At 36.8% G+C, this 19,739-nt stretch overlaps 1 protein-coding gene across 4 annotated transcripts in view; it reads right to left on the bottom strand.

Moving 5' to 3' along the window:
- The window catches only part of ERBIN (erbb2 interacting protein), a 101,826-nt gene that overhangs the window by 45,435 nt on the left and 36,652 nt on the right, over nt 1-19,739 (bottom strand). For all 4 annotated transcript variants that reach the window (XM_072359135.1, XM_072359137.1, XM_072359136.1 and 1 more), the window contains 3 exons: nt 16,917-16,973; nt 10,155-10,352; nt 6,651-6,768 (listed from right to left, as the gene is read on the bottom strand). In XM_072359135.1, the coding sequence (XP_072215236.1) occupies nt 6,651-6,768; nt 10,155-10,343 (307 nt within the window). In that variant the 5' untranslated portion in view covers nt 10,344-10,352; nt 16,917-16,973. The remainder of the gene's footprint in view (nt 1-6,650; nt 6,769-10,154; nt 10,353-16,916; nt 16,974-19,739) is intronic.

Below are 19,739 nucleotides of genomic sequence, written 5' to 3'. Positions count from 1 at the left end.
AACGTGAGACCTGTGCAAGTCACATGGGTGACTCTTTCCCCGAAAGGAAAGAGTTTACAGATGGATCTTTTGATTTGTAGGAAGCATGTGAAAATAAAAACATTTTTTCCTCACTGAACAACAGGTAGCTCAACAACAAACAGACCTCTTGCTGCAAAACATGTGAAACCACAGCTCTCCATGCACCTTTTCCATTCTGCATCCTTCCAAGTGCATACAGGCCGAGTTTGTAAGAATATGAAAGCAAACTTAATTACACACATTTCCTCCTCAATCTAATCTGTTCATCCTGGTCTTAAATTCTGGACAAGCAGCTATGAGCCTGAAAGCAGCTCCATCATAAAAAGCAAAGCTTCTGTTTGTTTTCCCATTCAGCCCTCTGCTACAGCTATAATGACATCCTGGCTTGTAGTTAGCAGGAGCAGGGAAGTGATCATCGCTCTGTACTCATAACTGGTGAGGCAGCAGCTTAAGTACTGCATTCAGTTTTGGGCCCTTCCCCACTAGAAGAACATCAAGGCCATGGAGAATGTTTAGAGAAGGACAACAAAGGTGGTGATGGGTCTGGTGCACAAGTCCTATGGGGAGCAACTGAGAGAGCTGAGATTATTCAGTTTGGAGAAGAGGAGGCTCAGGGAGACACAATCGCCCTTTATAATGACCTGACTGGAAGCTGTGGCCTGGTGGGGATTGGCTTCTTCTCCCACCCAACTAGTAATAGGACAAGAGAGTATGGCCTCAAGTTGCACCAGGGAAGGTTCAGGCTGGATACAGGGGAAATCCTATTTGAAAGAATAGGCAGGTGATGGATCAGGCTGTCCAGGGTGATGGCTGAGTCACCATTCCAGGAGCTGTACAAGAAATGTGTAGATGTGGTATTAAGTGGGCAATATCAGTAGCAGGTGGATAGTCCTTTTCTCCTATTCTACACTCTGAAAATTCTAAGAGTTTCCTTTCACATTTGTCCTCCCTTCTATTATGGTTATTTGCAGGTTTATAAAATGACAAATAGAAACTCAATCTTTAATTTGAGGGCTTCTTGGTTTTTTTTGGAAGGGAAACATAATATTTATACTGTTCATGTAATGATTAGTGCAAGAATTTCTGTTGATTTATAAATATGAAAAGTACAATTTAAACAGCGCTTTCATTTTTAAAAAGGGAGATAAAATATTTCAGTAGAGAGATTTTTATGGTGAAGAAAAATATACGGTTATTGGTTGTGATAACTATTACAGTATAATTAGATTTATAATAAAATACAGCATCAGTAATGTATTTGGTGCTCATTTTCTTAGCGACATGAGGACTTAACTACATACGTTTACTGAATTACATACAATCAATGTTTACTGGAAACGTAACCTGCTTTTTTTTACAGCACTTCAATCTTTTTAAAAAATCAACATTTTATGCTCACGTGTGTGCCATACTTTAAGTTGGCTTTCTCTCCTTGCTATCTGCATGCTGTTATTTTTTTCCCCATTAGATAGCTGAGTCAGGATTAATATTCCCAAAATTCATTTCTAAGAGCACTTGTAAAACTAAAAATAAGAAGTTTTGTTTCATCTGAAGGCTTAAAACCAAATTCTCAGCAGTTCAGGCAGTACTGAATCCTAACTTGCTTTTCTCCCACCCCCCCATCACTATTCCTTGTCCAGTCACTTTTGGTTGATACATCATGAATATCACCCAAAGCACACTACTCTTCAATAACAGAAAGTGCAAAAAGTGAAATTCACAACTAAAAAAAAAATCTAATTACTTCTACAATGCTTTTCCTGCGTTATGAAAATTGCTTTGAATCCAAGAACAGATCTTTATTAGACTACTTGAAGAATTTCAAACGCATACACTCAAGTTCCACATTCAAGACCAATTTTGTGCCTTAGCTGCACTGCAATTCCATTTTGTTGACATTCTCTCTTAGACATGAATATGACCTAATTCTGCAGAGACAGCTTCTATTCATTATTTCTCATATGGAAAACAATACATTTAAGAAAAAGCATTATCTACACTTCACTGAAGAATTTAAGCAGAACAGCTAACTACTTTTAACATATATCTATCACCTCTATATAATGACATATTGTGATAAAGCTACAGACTTCGAAGTCCTGAACTGATTAGTTATCTTTCTATTTAACTATCATGGAAGGTGAAGCCCTATTGGACCTGGACCCCACAAATGAGGAGGAGAGCATTATAGAGGTTAAGATTGGAGGCAGTGACCATGCCTTGGCAGAGTTTGTGATTTGGAGGAATGTGGGCCTGGCAAAAAGCAGAGCTAGGACCCTGTGCTTCAGGAGAGCAAACTTTGGGCTGCTCAAGGAACTGCTGAGTGCGATCCTCTGGGAAACTGTTCTTAAGGGCATAGGTAAGGGCTGTTTACAAGGGTGGATAGTGATAGGACAAGGGGAATGGTTTTAAACTAAGACAGGGGAGGGTGAGGTTAGAGATTAGGAGAAAGTTTTTCACCAGAGGGTGGTGACACTCTGGAACAGGCTGCTCAGGGAGGTCGTGGATGCCCCATTCCTGGAGGCATCCAAGGCCAGACTGGTTGTGGCTCTGGGCAGCCTGGTCTGGTGGTTGCCAACCCTGTATATGGAGGTGGGGGGATGATCATTATGATCCTTTTCAATCCAGGCCACCCTACGATTCTATGATTCTAAGATACAAAATTAAGTACAGCCCCTCCCTTTCTCCATATATAGACAGAAACAGCAAATTTATAGCAAATTAATTTGTATTCAGGATCTTCCTCTCTTGCTTCTTCCTGGGGAAAATAAAACTTGGATCATTCTCTTATTAACTATGAATAATTCTCAATTTGTCGACAAACCATAATTCTAAATCCATCACAGATGGGCAACATAAGAACTAGACATTCTCCTGAATTTTTGTTTTCCAACTCCCCAACTTCTGGCACACACTATGCTAAAACTTGCCAAATCAGCAGATGTTTTTAAAACACTGAAGGAAACGTATTTGATCTAGATTTGTCTGTTAACAAAAACCTTCCAAATTACTAAAAACAATGTTATTGGCAGATGTGTTTTTGTGGAGCTTTTCAGTGTTTGTTTTTTTCATTTGTGTATTTTTCTGTAAAAACGCCTTGCAATTGATTGAAAAGGTGACAATGTTTAAATCTGCTGAAATGTTACAGGAAAAAAAAAGCTACATAAGAGACTACTGAAAATCTGAATTTCTAAGACACTATGCTCATTTTGGCCTTACTAGTTACTTTCCGACCTTCTTTAGGTCTCTGAAGGGCCTATAAACATATAGTCTAAAAATTCAAAGTTTTCTTTTCACCATTTGCGAGTAGGCAAAAAAGAAACTGTCTCATGATTTCCCAATCAGCTAGCTCCACAGGCCCAAGGGCTTTCAAAGCCCATTTTCAGGCTTCCAGGGAAGACTATGTTCCCTGGCAGTCACCTCATCACATGCCTCAGCTTTCCAAACCACTTGGTTCTAGTAACTTAGTTTTATAAAACTAACTCTTCTGTCTATTTGTATATAGCATTATACATTGCTCATGAATGCTTTCCCCTTCTTCAAAGAAAAGAAAAAGATTTTCAAGATAATCCTCCATATTATTCAAGAAGAAATGACAGACCTAAAAAAAAAAAAAAAAAAAAAAAAAAAAAAAAAAAAAAAAAAAAAGACTTAAAAGGTTAAAGAAACTTCTTTTTCCCCATCCATGTGTTGCTATCACAACAAAGAGGAGATATATATATATAGATATATATATATTTCTTTTAGTTTTATAAATTGAACACTGCTTTCTACATACGCCTTAGGTTCTGCACACAGCAATTTGCATCAGGCTTTGAGGTAAAAGCGTTAAAGTGTAACTGGAAAGAAGAAATGGAATCTTTGATATTTAGGGTTTACAATGGCCTTGAGATTCAGATTAAAATGCCATAAAAAGTCAACTTAAATCCTCACTGCTTAAAAAATAAGCATCCATAATTCATCAACTTTTTCCAAGACAAAATGGAGAGTTTAAATTAACAGTACTTTATGCACACTGCACACATTGGAGCAGTTTGATATTTTAGGTGACATCTAAACTATGGACACTTGAGAAGCTTAAGTACATTCCTAACAGTTAGGAAAAAAAAGCATGCTCAAGAACACACAACTGCTACCAGCCAAAAAGCATACACCACTTCCAATGAGGACCAGATAAGCTGGCAGAGATAAAAAAATCCTAGCCTCAAGAAGGGTCAGTAGCAGAAGGTGCTGGACACTGAGAGCATACAAAGAAAACACACGTCTCCTATATTAAAATAACTGGCCACACTTTAGTGTCACATATGGAATATAAGAAATTATAGGCACTTAAATATGAAATGAAGGCAGTTCATTTTATGCATATTGAAACACCAAGATTGCACTCTTACACTAATACCTTTTATTTAAAGCAACCATCTCAAACAGCTTCTACAATTTTATTTTTTCATCTAAATGCCAAAAATACTACAAGTATATTTTATACACATATAAATATACAGGTATGCAGTTCTGCTTAAAAAACGGGATGCTCTCTTGTGCACCAGTCTCTTATCCTATATGAGCCAGCTGTAAGTCAAATACCTCTGTGAGGTAACCAGACCACATTTCAAGACAGGAGCTTCATTCTTAATTTTCCTAGCAGCTCTTTACATAATGAAATAGTTGTTTGGCCAGTGCCTTCTATTATGGTCTTGACATAAGCAGCTCAAATATCTTAAATGAAAACCACAGCATATTTAATGTTCATTGGTATTTGAAAATGAAGTCTAAAATTATAGATGACAATTATAAACAAATATTTGACTCAAATGCATCTGCACTCTGTGCTTTAATTCCATCCACATGAGGAAAACAATGCTTTTGGTACCGTCATACTAGAAAACATACAAGAAAAATACAGGAGACTAACATCTTCCTTTGCTACAACCACACTATTCTGACAAAAAAAGCCACTGCATTATTCTAGAGTTTTTATGCCTCTCATGACTGCTTCCTAGTAATTTTTCTTCCTAAATCGGGGAAAACATCTCCAGCACTTCCCACAAAGTCCACTATTTCCACATCACGCTCTTTTGACACCAAAATAAAGTCCTGGAGAAGACCTAGCTGACTCACTAGACTTGCTGTAGAGGTGGAATTCAACAAGAAGTGCTGAGTCCTGCGTCTAAAGAAAAAGAACCCATCACTCCCAAAAAACTGAGCTTCACAGTTTACTGCAACATCATATATTTCAGCTACTGTCTCTTTAAATCCTTTATATGCTTATCAGTAACAAGTGTTTCTTCAACAGCTCTTGGAAGGCTTAGCAAAGGGTTGTATTGTTTTGGGTGAGTAACTCTCTTGACTGGTAGGTGACCAGCTGCCTATTTACATTCATAAGCTGAGGAATTTGCCAACACCAGGACTCAAAATTCCTTCTATTGCTTTCAAATTTTAATTACTGAAAACCTGCATTGGAACCATTTAATCCTTTTAATAGTTCAGTCTAAAACAAAAATATGATTCTTTCCTAGCTGACTGTCATTATGAAAATTTAGGGGTTCTGTTCTTTAAGAAAGACTTAATCTACTTGTACCAGGAACAGAGCAGTAACAACCAGGTCAATTTATGACACTATGTGTTGCATTCATTAGGCAGAGATAATAAAGTAACAGTTTAAGAGCAGAATGTGATACAATGTACAATAGAGGAGAATGCCAACATCTCCATGATGGGAGCACTGTCACAATAAGGCAGAACTTAATTTTTTGGAGTAACGATTATCTAGTTGTCCACAAAAAACAATGAATTGGATATAATAGAACCTTTGGCATATTTACGTAATCCCTATTTTCAAATATGTTTTCAAGGAAAGGTCTTTTTCTTACTTCACTATGAATCAGCAAGGAAAGGCTAATAGATCCTCATCAACTAACATGATAAACTTTTTTTTTTCTTTAACCACATAAGCAAGACTGATGACAATATAAGCTATTAGAATTTCCTCACATTTGCACAGATATTCCAACTTGCCAAAAGAGTACCACTGAAAAATAAATAAAAGCATACACATAGCACTTGGCTGACAGCATTCCATAGTTTATAAGCAGCTGACTCACAGAATGCAAGTCAGTCAGCAGCACCAGTCATAGTCCACTGACACTTTTCTCCCCATGTAACAGAGATTACCATCTCTAGAGACTGATAGTAAAGCAGATGACTTCTATTACTACTTTAATGATCTGACTCAAAGTTAACTGAAAACAATTTTCATAATAAAATCAAAAGAGAATCCAGCAAAATGTTAAAAGCTCTTGTGCAAAAAATCACTACAGTGAAAAATGACCAGAATGAATAAAAATAATAACTTCAGGCATATGCATTTTCGAGTAAACACAAACATTGTGCGGTATCATTCTTCAGCAATGAATCTCAAAATATAAAGCAATTCATTTGACAGATATAATTAAAAACAAACATTACAGACTGTAAGACAGATTATTTATTGCTAGGCATGAGATTTAGGGTTGCAGTTTAAAATTTATTAGATGCGTAGCTTCTAGAAATTACACTTTTATTGTTATCTTCGAACAGTCAATGATGATTTGCCTTTAAGCTACTCCAACATAATAAGAGAAGTGACTTACCATTCTTGCTGACATCCAGTTCCCTGAGATTAATGAGATTTGCAATGGATGCTGGCAATGTGGTTAGATCATTGTCTGGCAAACTCAGCTTGTGCAGCGACTGACAGTTAAAAAGTTGCTATTGAAACAAAGAAAAAAGAGCAACTTTCTCTTAGTTTTCTCTGTATAGCTTTTGTTTTTAATCCCTTCAAACTTCTGACCTCACAGCTGGAAGGTCAGACTATGTAAGTCTGACTATAGACAATTTTTTTTTTTTAAACCTGACTATGTTTACGATGTTTAGGAAAGCTAAAGAAGTGCAAACAGCCACATAAAAACTGATAGCTACATTTAACAACACTGTAAAACCCTTCCAGTGTTATCACAAATTGTGACTTGTAGTTACATACAGTCCTGAAAACAAAAGTATTTTCCCCAATAAGTATGCCATCCGGTACCCTAGCAGTAATTCTAGTTTCTTCAAAAAAGGGGGGGGAAAAAAATAGTAAATAAATTCGATTTAAAAAAAATATTCCAGAACAAAGCATCTGAGTAGGTATTTATCTTCTCTAAAATAACTTTAAATGTTAAAACATTTATTTTACAGTAAGTTTTATTTCCCAATATGGTCCTAGCTCAAGTACTCTAAAAAGCAACAAAATTATGAGAACTAATGGAAGTTTGATCTAAGGTTGCAGAAAAATATATTATAGCTTTTGTATCAATGTAATTAGCATGAAATACCAGCTCAGAGACAGATATCTTCCTATATGTATGGTATGGAAACCTTCAGTTTCTTACCCAGATGCATTATTATTCGACAATTTACAGCAGGGAGTATTAGTGGAGTGAAAGGAAAAAAATATGTATATCTCTAAGACACTCTTACAGGTAGTACATACTACATGTTTGGGGGAAAAACAAATTGCAATCAAATACTACTTTCCTGATATTTTATTTATAAATAGTTGGGTTTTCTATTCTGCTCTTTAGTATTTTGAGGACAGATCAGACAAATCTAGCAAGCGTTCTGGGACATAAAGAAAACAAAAAATTCTTCCCAGTCAACATCACAGAGATGAGTAAATTTCAACCCAAGTATCTCAGGCCCTTCTCAATCAACAGGCCATTATCCCAGCCACAAATCACTGAACAAGTCCCATCCGTTTAATGTTTGCATATGTGCCTCAATCAAAAGCAGACAAATTCGAAAGACAGACAACTCAAGGAATTAGATTAACTCATGCAGTGATGTTCCCAATTGCTCAGAAATGTGCACCTGTTAGAACTACCTGGTATCATTAAGACTTTGAAGAGTAAAAGATACCTTGAGATATAATCTGGGATACAAAATTTAGATGTTATGTGTTTCAGTGCCTTTCCTTCATTTTATTGCTTTTAAGCAAGAATACGTACTTAAAACTCATCCTAGAAAACAAGGATCAGGAATCACAAAATAATTAAAAATGTCAATGACTGCAAGATCCCTAAGGAAAAAAGGAGATAGGTGGAGAGCCTTGCAGGGTAGTGATGTTGTAGTTGCTCCTTTTTAATATTCACAAATTCTATATTTAGGTGCATTATCATCACTCATTTTAAACACCTGAAATCACAGCATGAAGGTCTGTTTTACTACTAAATTCCAACTTCTTCCGAACAGCAAAATGAACAGGAAAACTAAGACTCCTACAATTTGAGATTTTCAACTCAAATGCACATTGTGGCACTTTGAAACAGAGTACATTCTTAGCCATTACTTAAGAGCAGAAGATGAAAGCATTTCAAACATACAGTCACTTTTGAAACCCACTATTATATACCAGCATTTCAGGAAAAGTAAAATCCTTCTCCACTACATTTCTCCTGACTTCAGTTTGCTCACAATGTACCTTCAGTTCAATTACATCCACTTAATTAACAAACAACACTAATATCTGATTTTTGAATTATGCTGAGCTGAACATTACCGAAAAGACTAGGGGTAATTAAAAAACAACAAAAAGCCCCCAAACCTAAAAAAAACCCAAAAAACCAAAAAACAAAAAACAAAACAAAACAAAAAACAAAACAAAATAAAAAAATGAACCAAACAAAGAACAGGTAATTGCAGGTTGACAACATGGCAACAAAACGGCTGTGCCATTATATACAAAGGGCAAAAAGCTGCAACACTGGGACAGAAACAGCATCAGCATCAATCAAAAAAGAGGAGGTGTAGGAGACAGCCTAATAAATACCATACACTTTTTCAGAGAAGATGGATTAATCAGGAGCCTGCTTCAGAGTTCAAATATTAAATCAGTTTAGGTTAGGTAAAAGACTTATACAGGTTGAAACTCTGGCTCCAAAACAGACAGGATTATTTCAAACTTCAAGGTGCTTCCCTAGAGATCTTCTCTGGATAGTTTTAAGATCACAGTCTCTATTAAATAGGTAAATTAAGTTTTTAGGATGTGTCTAATTTTCCCTAATCTCCCCATTTGTTTCTTTTACAGTATTTGAATTTACAGACACTGAATTTACATAAGGTTTCTAATTCCAGAAAAAAAGGAATATATTCATTAGATTAAGTAAAGTCAGCTCTACCAGACTACAAGACTTCCAGTGAACTGACATGCTGCTATGCTGAAATTATTTTATTTCCTTGTTAATTTCATTTATCTTTCAAAGAAACTCAAGTCAACAAAATCTCATGTGGTTATGACAAATGATCAACAAGCTTAGCAGTGCGTTTCAAACTTATCCCATGAGACAGGGAAGATCTGCACGCATCTGGGAAAAAACTATTTTTAATATCAAGTATGTGGTGAAGTTGTATAACTTCACCAAGATAGGTTCTAATAATGGAAAATCTATTTTGACCACACTGTACTTTTGAGGAGTCTCACTGAAACAAAATCTCACCCTTTCCTCCAGTATACCACTCATTCAGCACCTGGTTTGTCTTCAGATTTCAGAACCAGCACTGAATAATGATTTCTTTAATTAAGATGTAATCAGAGTGGAATTTCAGCTCTCCAGATTTTGAGAGCTTAAAATAATCTGAGATACTTCAGAAAGACTTTCCAGTCAAATACAAAAGTGAGGATTTCAAGTGACTATTTTGGACTTTATCCGTCCTTCATGAGCACAGGGATCTGAATAAGACATAAATCTTGCTGCTTCTAATCTGCATATATTATCACAGATTCAAAGTAATGCAGCAATTCATTTAATATTTTAATAGTATCAGTCAATTGAAGCAGACCCTTCCACAGAAATAAATTAGCCTGCCTCTTTTGCCTTGCACCAGCTTCTCCTGTTGGGCTGGATCAATTGTTTAAGCAGTTTCACCTCAAGGCAGCACAGGGAACTGGTCCAGCTGAAATACACAAGACAGCTTGTTCTGGGACCAACATTTACTTGAAAATACTTGGAAAAATGCAGCCTTAAAGCTGTAGAGGGAAGCTTGACTCTATCAGCTTCTACCACTGAAGACATAGTAGGAGAAATACTAGTTACAGAAAGGAAAATCATGCAACATACCTTTGGAAGCTCTTCAATCTGATTAGCATCTAAGTAGAGTTCTTCCAGGGTTTTTTCAAAAGTGAAAATCTCCTTAGGCACCTGTTCCAGGCTGCAGTGAGAATAATCAAGAGTAGTGACCGTTTCCTCCTCTCCACGCAGGCAGCGGCATGGCATCAGCCGCACCAACAAATTCCGCTTCGTTGTCATTTTCAGGCACTGTAACACAGAAATCGGTAGACTTATAAAACCAACCAGACAACTGCAGAAATACTTAGATGGGCAACGTCTCAAACTTCTGGCTGCTAATTACTTAAAAAAAGAGATATACATGTATACATACATGCTGTGTGTTTAAGTACACATATATAAGAGGGAGGTGGGCAGAGAGATTTTATTTTTGTTTAAACACAACAGATCTTTAGCGGCATGAAATGTCGATGAAATATGTACAGACACCAATGGATGAACATAAAATTTAGCCTGTAACTTGTCACCCGTCAACAGCCCCAAGCAGAGAATATCCACACTGCACGTAAGCAGACAAAATTTGAAGCAGCAGTTTTGAAGCATCATTCATGATTTAACAATCCATTTTTGCTTAAAACAATAAAATGAGAACTATACAGAGAAATAAAACCTTTTTTTTCAGTGATAAAGTTAAATTACTGTATGTTCATTTCAAATCCCTCACGTACAGCATTTTTGCACAAGCTAGTGTTGTTTCCTCCAAAGGTTGTACCTATTTAAAATAAAAGGTTTTTAAGTGCTCATATAAATAATTTCCCTCAACTTCTGCAATTTCAGTCAGTAAGTAAAACTTTAACACATCTTGCTGTGCTCACTGAAATTAACAAAACTTCATTTTAGGAACTTCTTCCCTGTCTTAATTAAATCACTGAAGGCTATCACTGCTAGGACAGGCTTTTCGTATCACCACTTCCACACACTTTTCCCCCTCTCTCAATGTACACAAACACACCCTCCTACCTACCTGCCTTTCTGTTTATCTTGTGATCAGTTGCCCAAGTAAAACGACTGTAATGGAGGAAAGAAAGGATGTATCACAGAAGAGAGTCCTCTCTTTTCTTAACCAAAGACAGAAAAAATTAGTGTTGCACAGGTGACATCTTTCTTTCATATTCTCAAATTAAGAACTTCTCCAGGGATGGCTGAGGTAAGTACAGTCCAGAAGGTGGACAGGAACACAAAGCACCTCAAATATTTCCCTCTCCACTAAACACTGAATCTAGGTCTCATACTGCATTGCAACATCAACAAGCAACATGAAAGCACCAAATAAAACAATGAAATAGCTTTGCAAATCTGCAACACTATTACAGTTTATTTTTCTCCATCACCATACAAGTTCAAAATGGTAAGAATTCAATCTACAACAGAAATCAGAGAAGGAAGAAAGAACAAAACAAAACCCCACAGACATAAAGCTTTTGTCCCCCAAACAGTCAAAGCCTTGACCTAAGTTTCCCTCAGCTGGTAGTCAACAGAGGAAAAAGCATCAGGATACTGGTGCAGTTAATTTTACATCATGAGGGAATAAGAGGGGAAAAAAACAAAAAACAAACAAACAAAAAAAAAACCACTGTATAAGCAGAACAGATAGGAAACAAGTTCAACAGCAAATACACCAAGTGGGACAAAGCAAAATGTCTGCGTGTATCACACAGGGATTGAAACAGATCTCAAGAGATCATCAAATCCACACCCCTGCTGAAACAGGCTCTCTGCAATAAGTCACAGTGGTAGGCATCCAGGAAAGTCCATCCAGCTAAGTCTTGAATATCTTCATACATGGAGACTCCAAAACCACTCTGGGGAACCTGCTCCAGTGCTTTGCCACCTCTACCATAAAGAAGTTCTTCTGCATGTTGGTACAAGTTTTAGGCTATTATTCCTCGTCCTTTCACCATGCATCACTGAGAAGAGCCTGGCATCATCTATTTGCCTTCCACCTCCCCTTAGATATTTGTAAACATCTATCATACTTTCTCTCCGTCTTCTTTTCCTCAGGCTTACTCAGTCTTTCCTCATATAGGAGATGTTCCAGGTCCTTTATCATCTTTGTGGTGCTCCACTGGACTGCCTTTATGAGATCCCTGTGTTTTTTGAACTGGGGAGCCCAGAACTGGATGCAGTATTCTAAAGACGGCCTGACTGGAGCAGAGCAGAGGAGGAGGACCACCTCCCTCGACCTGCTGGCCACAAAAGGGCACACTGCTGACTCATGGTGAACCTTCTGTCCACCAGGACTCCCAGGTCCTTTTCCACCAAGTTCCTGTCCAACAGGTCAGCCCCTAACTCATAATGACACATGTGGTTATTTGTCGCCAGGTGCAAGACCATACACTTGCTCTTGTCAACTTATAGTTTTCTTGTAGTTTACCATGCCATGCTAAGCTTGTGAGAATCTGCAATTCCCCTATAGTAATGTACTTCCAAAAGACAGGTCAGCTCATTACCACTGAAGCGTGCTATTACAGATTACAGAATCAAAGCAGCAAAATCTAACAAAGCCAGAAACAAGTTTCAGCTTGTTTGCAGTTTCAACAAAAAAGATCATTTACCTTATTTTGCTTTCCCATTATTTTTGTATCAATAAAATGAAAACATGTGCTATCATAGTAACATCTAACTTCATGATCAAAACACTAGAGCAACCAAAATAAATAACATCAAATCACATTCCAATAGAATCTACCACTGAAAAGCTTCTACTGCACAGAAGGCTTTGAAGACTGCTTGAGATACTCTTTGTATCTCACTAATCTTGCTAACTAGAGATGGAATTTCAGTGCTGACAGATGCTAATAACATACAGTAAAGTAAGAACTGGAAAATAGAGTATAATTAATGCAGTATTAGATTAAGTTACTGGAGAACCCAGGGAAAAGCAAACAATAGTTATAGCAAACCTACACTGTAACAACAGTAGACTGAATTTGTAAGCGTGAAACATCTTTGAACAGAGTAAAATCACTCAAAGTATAAAAGCAAAGCATCAGCTTAAAAGGCCACAATCAGCAAAAGAAAGCAAGACCAGCAGCAGGGTTGGATACCACTACTGACTGATAATTCAGATGAGTGCATGCCACCCAGAGAGACATCACTCATTCCTGCACACTGCAGTCATCCAGCAGCACCCAGACATCTGCCAGAGACCCACACAACATTTTTGTTTAACCACACGTCTCACTGTGATTTGATGAGCATTAAAAAACAAAAAACCACACACAAGCATCACACTGCTCTGAGAATTCTGAACTCACGTTGTTTCATGCAGAATCTGAGCTCATAGTCCTTTTGTTCCTCATCTCTAACTTGTTTTAAAAGTAGTAGCACTGTGTAATAGGTCATTTAGATTCCTGCCTGATGCTAACAGGATGCGAACGCTCATGCTGTAAGCACTGCATGTGAAAGCACTCCCCTTTTTCCCCCAAGCGTTTCAGAAGGATGTTTACCAGTTACATCAACAGCAAAGCTGAAAATGAAACCAGCTATCAGATGCTCACACAAAAAGGCAAGCACAGCTTCACAGAAACATTTCTGGTCAGAACCCCTCTATTCCATTCCATTGCCTACAAATGAGCACAGAATTAGGGGGCTGTGGATGTGTAAGTACAGGAAGAGAGCAGGGAGGGGCAGCATGCACTGCAGGTTAACATACAGAAACCTTTACGTGGCCGATGGGCAGAAGCTCCAACAAATTAATACTGAAACACAATTATTAAAAAAAAAACAAACAAAAAAACATGCTTCTTGTTCCCAAGAATCCCATTTAATCCATCAAACAAACAAAAAACACTATCCCTCCTACATTAATAAATTATTAAGAATGAGGCTTCCTGTACCAGCAACACACAGTGGTCTATCTTCATAAACGACACAGATTTTTCTCCTCTTAAGGCAGAAACATGTTCAACAACACATGCACAGATGTACGCTGATTGGCTTGATGTAGAAGAGACCATTGTGACAGCTCCCAGCACAATTTAAATGAATCTTTCACTGAAAGGCAGCTCTGGTCTTCAAAAATTTGGAGATATTGTGCACAACCTCGCACCTTAAACTCAGAAAGTCCTCCTCTCTTAAGCTCAGAAATGACTTGGTATCTCTTGTTCAATATCAGAACACATTAACACAGCTGGGGTAGGGTAGGCAATGGTTTGACTTGGGCTTCCCCTAACTCCTCCCCCTCCTGTTGGGTGGGAGCAGCAAGGTTCCAGTGCAAATGAGAGCATCTGGTACCCTGGAAACCCTAACCTGCATGACCAGTGCACGGCAATCCTACTCTTCATAAGAGGAAAGCATGGCTCACAGACCTGATGGACTCTAATAAGAAACTGAAACATCAGAAGGAAGAATGTACTGTGAGGAGACTGACTTCTGCTAAATGCCACCGTCATTTTGTAGCTGTCATTTCAAAACCTTCTTTAGTGACAATGCCAAGCTAAGGTATTTTCACTTCCTCCTGCCTCCCATCCAAGCTATTTCTTTATTTCACTTCTAAAAAAAGGAAAAAAAAAAAAAAAAAAAAATTAAAAATAGATTGGTTACATCACCCTTTTATTTAAATGAAACTGGTAAACACTTGGATCAATACAAACCAAGGAACCAAAGCTGTAGAGTCAGAATAAACAATAGGAAATAAGAGACTTGCAAAAAGGGTTTTTGGAACCATTTCACCATTTCAATGTAAAGCTCCTGATATGCAAACAGTGCTCAGCTGCATTCATGGCTGCATGTCCCCACAAAGGCAAGGGACACAAAAAAAACTACACTGTACTTGCTCACATACAGCATTCAGAGCAGATGAAATGAAAGGCGTTACTCATGAAGCAACAATGGTGAATGGTAACAACAGAGGGAGGAAGATGTTCGTAAATGCAGTACAATAACAAACATTCATGAAATGCAAACATATAAAGAGCACTCTTTTCCTGGGAGGCAGAAGGGGCAAAAAACATTTTTGTGATTACTGACTATACTAAACCAAACCTGAGGAATTACTACAAGTAAACCCATGAAAGCATAGCAAAGGAAATGCTTGGAATATTTATTTCTGTTAATTTATTTATCTGCTAATAAAAAAAAAAGAAAAAAAGAAATTAGTAATATAACAAAGCAGTCAGCATTTGGTCTTTTTATGCCAAAAGCTTAGCAATGACAAGAACAGATAAACTTTGTAAAAATAAAGCAAAATTGTTTTAAATTAAGAAAAAAAAAAAAAAAAAAAAAAAAACTTTTGGCAAATACTTGCATAACCAGACTTTAGTATAAGCACAGCCTTTAACTGAGTAACGTTCAGTATTCTGTTATATCCCTAGGCTATGGCATCAGTAAAGCACAGGTACACAAGAGTACAGATCTGTAATTTAAGGCAAGATGCATCACAGAAATGCCCTATAGATTGATAGACAGATATGGTAAGTTTATAGTAAAAGAATAAAATGTGGTGAGGTATCCTAACAATTGTAATTATGACTCTATATTAACACTACACATTAAGACAAGAAAATTGAATGCTTTCTGCATTTGTGTTGTCAAATTGTTCACATTTGAAAAACCCATCAGATTCTGAGTCTCTCCAGTTGTCACTACACAACTGCATTCCATGTAGTTGGAACTTCTCACATATTTCATTTCATTCTGTTCCTAAGCCAGTCCTAGAAACTAATTTCCATTTTATCAGCCAACTATCCACGTAAATTCATCATCTGAAGAATGGTCTCTAATCATAAATCACTAACAATATTGCTGAGATTAGCAATAGATCCAAGCTTCATTTCTGACATTTGACTTCACTGTATATTCTCTGGGTAAACATTTTGTAGTGTTACTAAGAGAACATTAGGAGAAATAAAATACTCCATTATTAAGTACTGCGTTAAAGAACTCATTTCTCTTTCATTGCCAATGTAGAAAAGGCCCATAGAAACAAAGGGGACAAATTTCTAACTTTCTATGCAAAGAAAACAATGAAAATTAAATACACAGTGCAACCAGACTAAGACATGGTAAGCCTACTGGAAGAGGTATAAAACCGTATTAAACCGCTTATGCTTCTGGTTTAGTCCTTTGAAGGATTATGTCTGGATCTACAGTGCAAGTAAATGCTGCGTATCACATACTGTCAACAGCTATACAAACACAGAGGAAGAGATGCTGTCTTAAATTCTCCAGATACAGCAATCAAAAGAGATGAACCAGGATATGGGAAGAAAAAGAGAATGTGAGTCATTCGCCTATAGAAATCAACAGTCCTTAAAGAGTGGTAAGCACAGCTGAGGCTGCACAACAACAGCAGTATCTTAGCTCTATAGAAAACGCTAATGTACACAAGGCCCACTGCACTGTAGACAACACAAAAAGCAGGAAGAAAAACAAGCTTACACATATGCTTCTATCTCCTTAAGCTGTAGCAGTACCAGATAAAATATTCAGAAGGTTCTGTATGTTTTTAAACTGATATTTTATAAGTCTCATAATTGCCATCACTGATGTGTCAACATTTATTAGCATTTCCACAATCTGAACAGCACTATGTCTCCAAAACAGAAAATTATCCTATCCTGCAACTTAGTTTCATATCTTTTCCCTTTTACACTTCAGCTGATAGCTGCAACAAAAAATGCTTCAGAAGAACAGGAGTGCTCATGAAATAAAATTCAAGTGCTTTGGAGGTGATTGATGGGCACATGGAAAAGAACAGAATCAATGTGTAAACATTCTATAATGCAAAGGAAACAGAAATACAGTACTTACCACTGTGTTACTTCCTTCTCCCTGCTGCTTCTTCCCTGAGCTTTCAAAGTCAACATTCTGTTCAAAACAAAGGTAAGAAAATTTTAGTCACACCTATCCCTACTAGATAAGAACAAACTGATACCTTGTCACACTGGATATTTATTTTGCTTTCAGCATTGTTTGCTTTTAAAAAATAAACAAAAAACTGTGCATGTATGAATTCTCATTCGGACACTGTAGTGTTACTGCAGCAGTTCAGAATCTACTGTAGTACTACCAGTGTCAACAGTGTACAAATGTCATGATTGTGTTTAAACATATATAAGTATATAAGTACATACAAGTATAAGTAGAAATATAAGTTATAAGTGTGTGTGTGCATATATATGTGTGTGTGTGTGTGTATGTACACACATATATATGTATATATACATATTATGTATATATAATATATAATGTATATATAATATATATAACATATGTATGTATGTATGTATATTTTTATATATGTATATATATATAAATCCAGTCTTTGAAAGATTTACCAAAAATGGTAAAAATACATACAAAATTTTGGGGGGGATACTATTTTGTTTTATATCAGAGAATATCACTGTCTTTAGGCCTAATTTAACTCTGACTTCATAGCATTGGGTCTATAAAGCCATTTCATTTCTACTTCACATTTAATTGCTGTATTTAATAAGCCCCTAATACTAGATATTTCTTGCACACACTTTGCAAGAAAGTTATAAAAAAATACATGAAATCAACAGAACATGACAAGTCCACGCTTCTCCCATAATACTAATTTCATTATTTTTTATTTTATTTACTTTTATTTTTTACAAAGTTGCCAAGTAAGTCACAGCAGACAACTAACGCTACCTTCACCAACACAGAACAATTAGAAAGACAGAACAACACTCAGTGCATTCACAATTGTTGACTGGACCTATGCAAACTGTAATCTTGACCTACAAAAGCATAGAAGTAGAATCTTCACACGGATTAGGTATCAGCATGAACAGATTCTAACTGAATACAAAATCATGTACAACAGCTAAGAAACTGAGTCATGGCTGTCAAATTCATAGTACCTAGAAAAAAAGTAAAATTATGGTGAGCAAAGTTAACACCTTCATTCAAAGGATAAATGAGTAAATGTAATCACGGTTTATTAAGTTACAGTAAAAAGTAGAATCAGCCTAACAGAAAAGGTACCACAAATACATCCTCAAAAATTCTGAAGAGGGATTTAAAATCATAATTGTTATAGGAGGAATGAAAGTTTGTTTGTTTGTTTGTTTTTGGAGTACTGCAAGCAGCAGTACCATTACAGGACGATTAATTTGTTAGATAGCCAGGATCAACACAACAGGATTGTGATGTGATCAGCTTTCACATGCTATTGGCCCTGCTTTTCCCTCAGCAGTCACTGGTGCCATTTAGCTCTTTCATACCAAAGGCATTCCAATATACTGTACTGGATAAATATATTCATTTATTCAGCAGAATGACAATGAGGGTATGCAGACAAGGGATAAAAGCAATACAGATAAAATATTAAAGCCTCGAGTCTATTGAGTTTCCTAATGGGGGAGGGAAAAAAAAAAAAAAAAAAAAAAAAAGGAAAAAGAAAGGATCCACCAGTTTATCCAGCAACAGAAATACATAACAGCAGCATTCAAAACAATTAAAAAGATATAGAAAGACAGTAAGGATCAAAACATATTCAGAAATCTGGGATGCTTATGTCAAACTGCCACATTTGTGTGATTTTCTCCCTTCTCGTGACTCTGTGCTCCTACTGAAAAGCAATTTAATTCGTATAAAACCTATTTCAAGGCACTGTACACAAAGCTTTCAAATGGTAGAAATGCAGGTTTGCAATAGCTCTGCTAAGATAAACAGAATTAATCCAAAGAAAACTGTAGCGCAAGGCTGGATTTGACAAAAAGAGTGTCAGGTGACTCTGCTGCTGAAAACAAAACAGCAGAAGGTCAAGGCACGGCAGGCAGAGCATTCAGATTAGAAAAACTGAAAAAATAGCTCCATAATAATCACAAAAACAACAAACAAAAGGGATTACTTTTGCATCACTTCCTGACACCTGTTAGGTTGCCACTGTTGAAATGCCTAGGAGAATAAATTCCAGTGGTAGGGAGCCATTAGCAAACTATGAAGTGCTTGTAGGCTTCAAAACCAAACAGAAGGAACTGATCAGATTCCAATTCCCCAGAGAAGATAATACAGAATTGGTATGCGTGTGCATGCCATAAAGATTAAGGAACTATATGCGGAACAACACATAACAGTTACAGAATTAGACAAGAAACAATGAGATCACCACAACTGACATTACTTTAACAGCACTTGAAACTGGCACTAAATAAGTTAAATTTAAGTCCACACCAAAAGAGAATATTTTAACTATTCAGCCAAGACCACGGTGAGACTACAGTTTTAAGTGCTGTTGATTCTCAAAAGTAGGAATACTCCAGGCTTCCATGCAGTCATACTGACATGTCCAGTTCATTGAAAAGCACAACAAACTCCCAAGAGGCCACAGTATTCTGATGTACCCGGGGTAACAGGGCATCATGATCACAACTAGCTTAGAAAGTCACTTTCCTACTTACCTGAAGTAACAGGTGCTTTAGATGTCTAGTGACAAATTAAACTACCTAATCAAAACATCTAGGAAAGTTTTATTTAAACATCCTAGAGCACATGGTATCATCCACAGCATAATGTGTGCCTAGTTTCTGCCAGGCTCCACCAACAAAGGCACTATGTAAGAGTCCTAGCATTCCACTTTCCCTGAGCAATGGGAGAGAA

This window comes from Excalfactoria chinensis, chromosome Z, assembly GCF_039878825.1.
Source record: "Excalfactoria chinensis isolate bCotChi1 chromosome Z, bCotChi1.hap2, whole genome shotgun sequence".
Lineage (NCBI taxonomy): Eukaryota > Metazoa > Chordata > Aves > Galliformes > Phasianidae > Excalfactoria > Excalfactoria chinensis.
The sequence above is the reverse complement of the archived record's forward strand: the minus strand, read 5'-3'. Positions and strand labels throughout refer to the sequence as shown.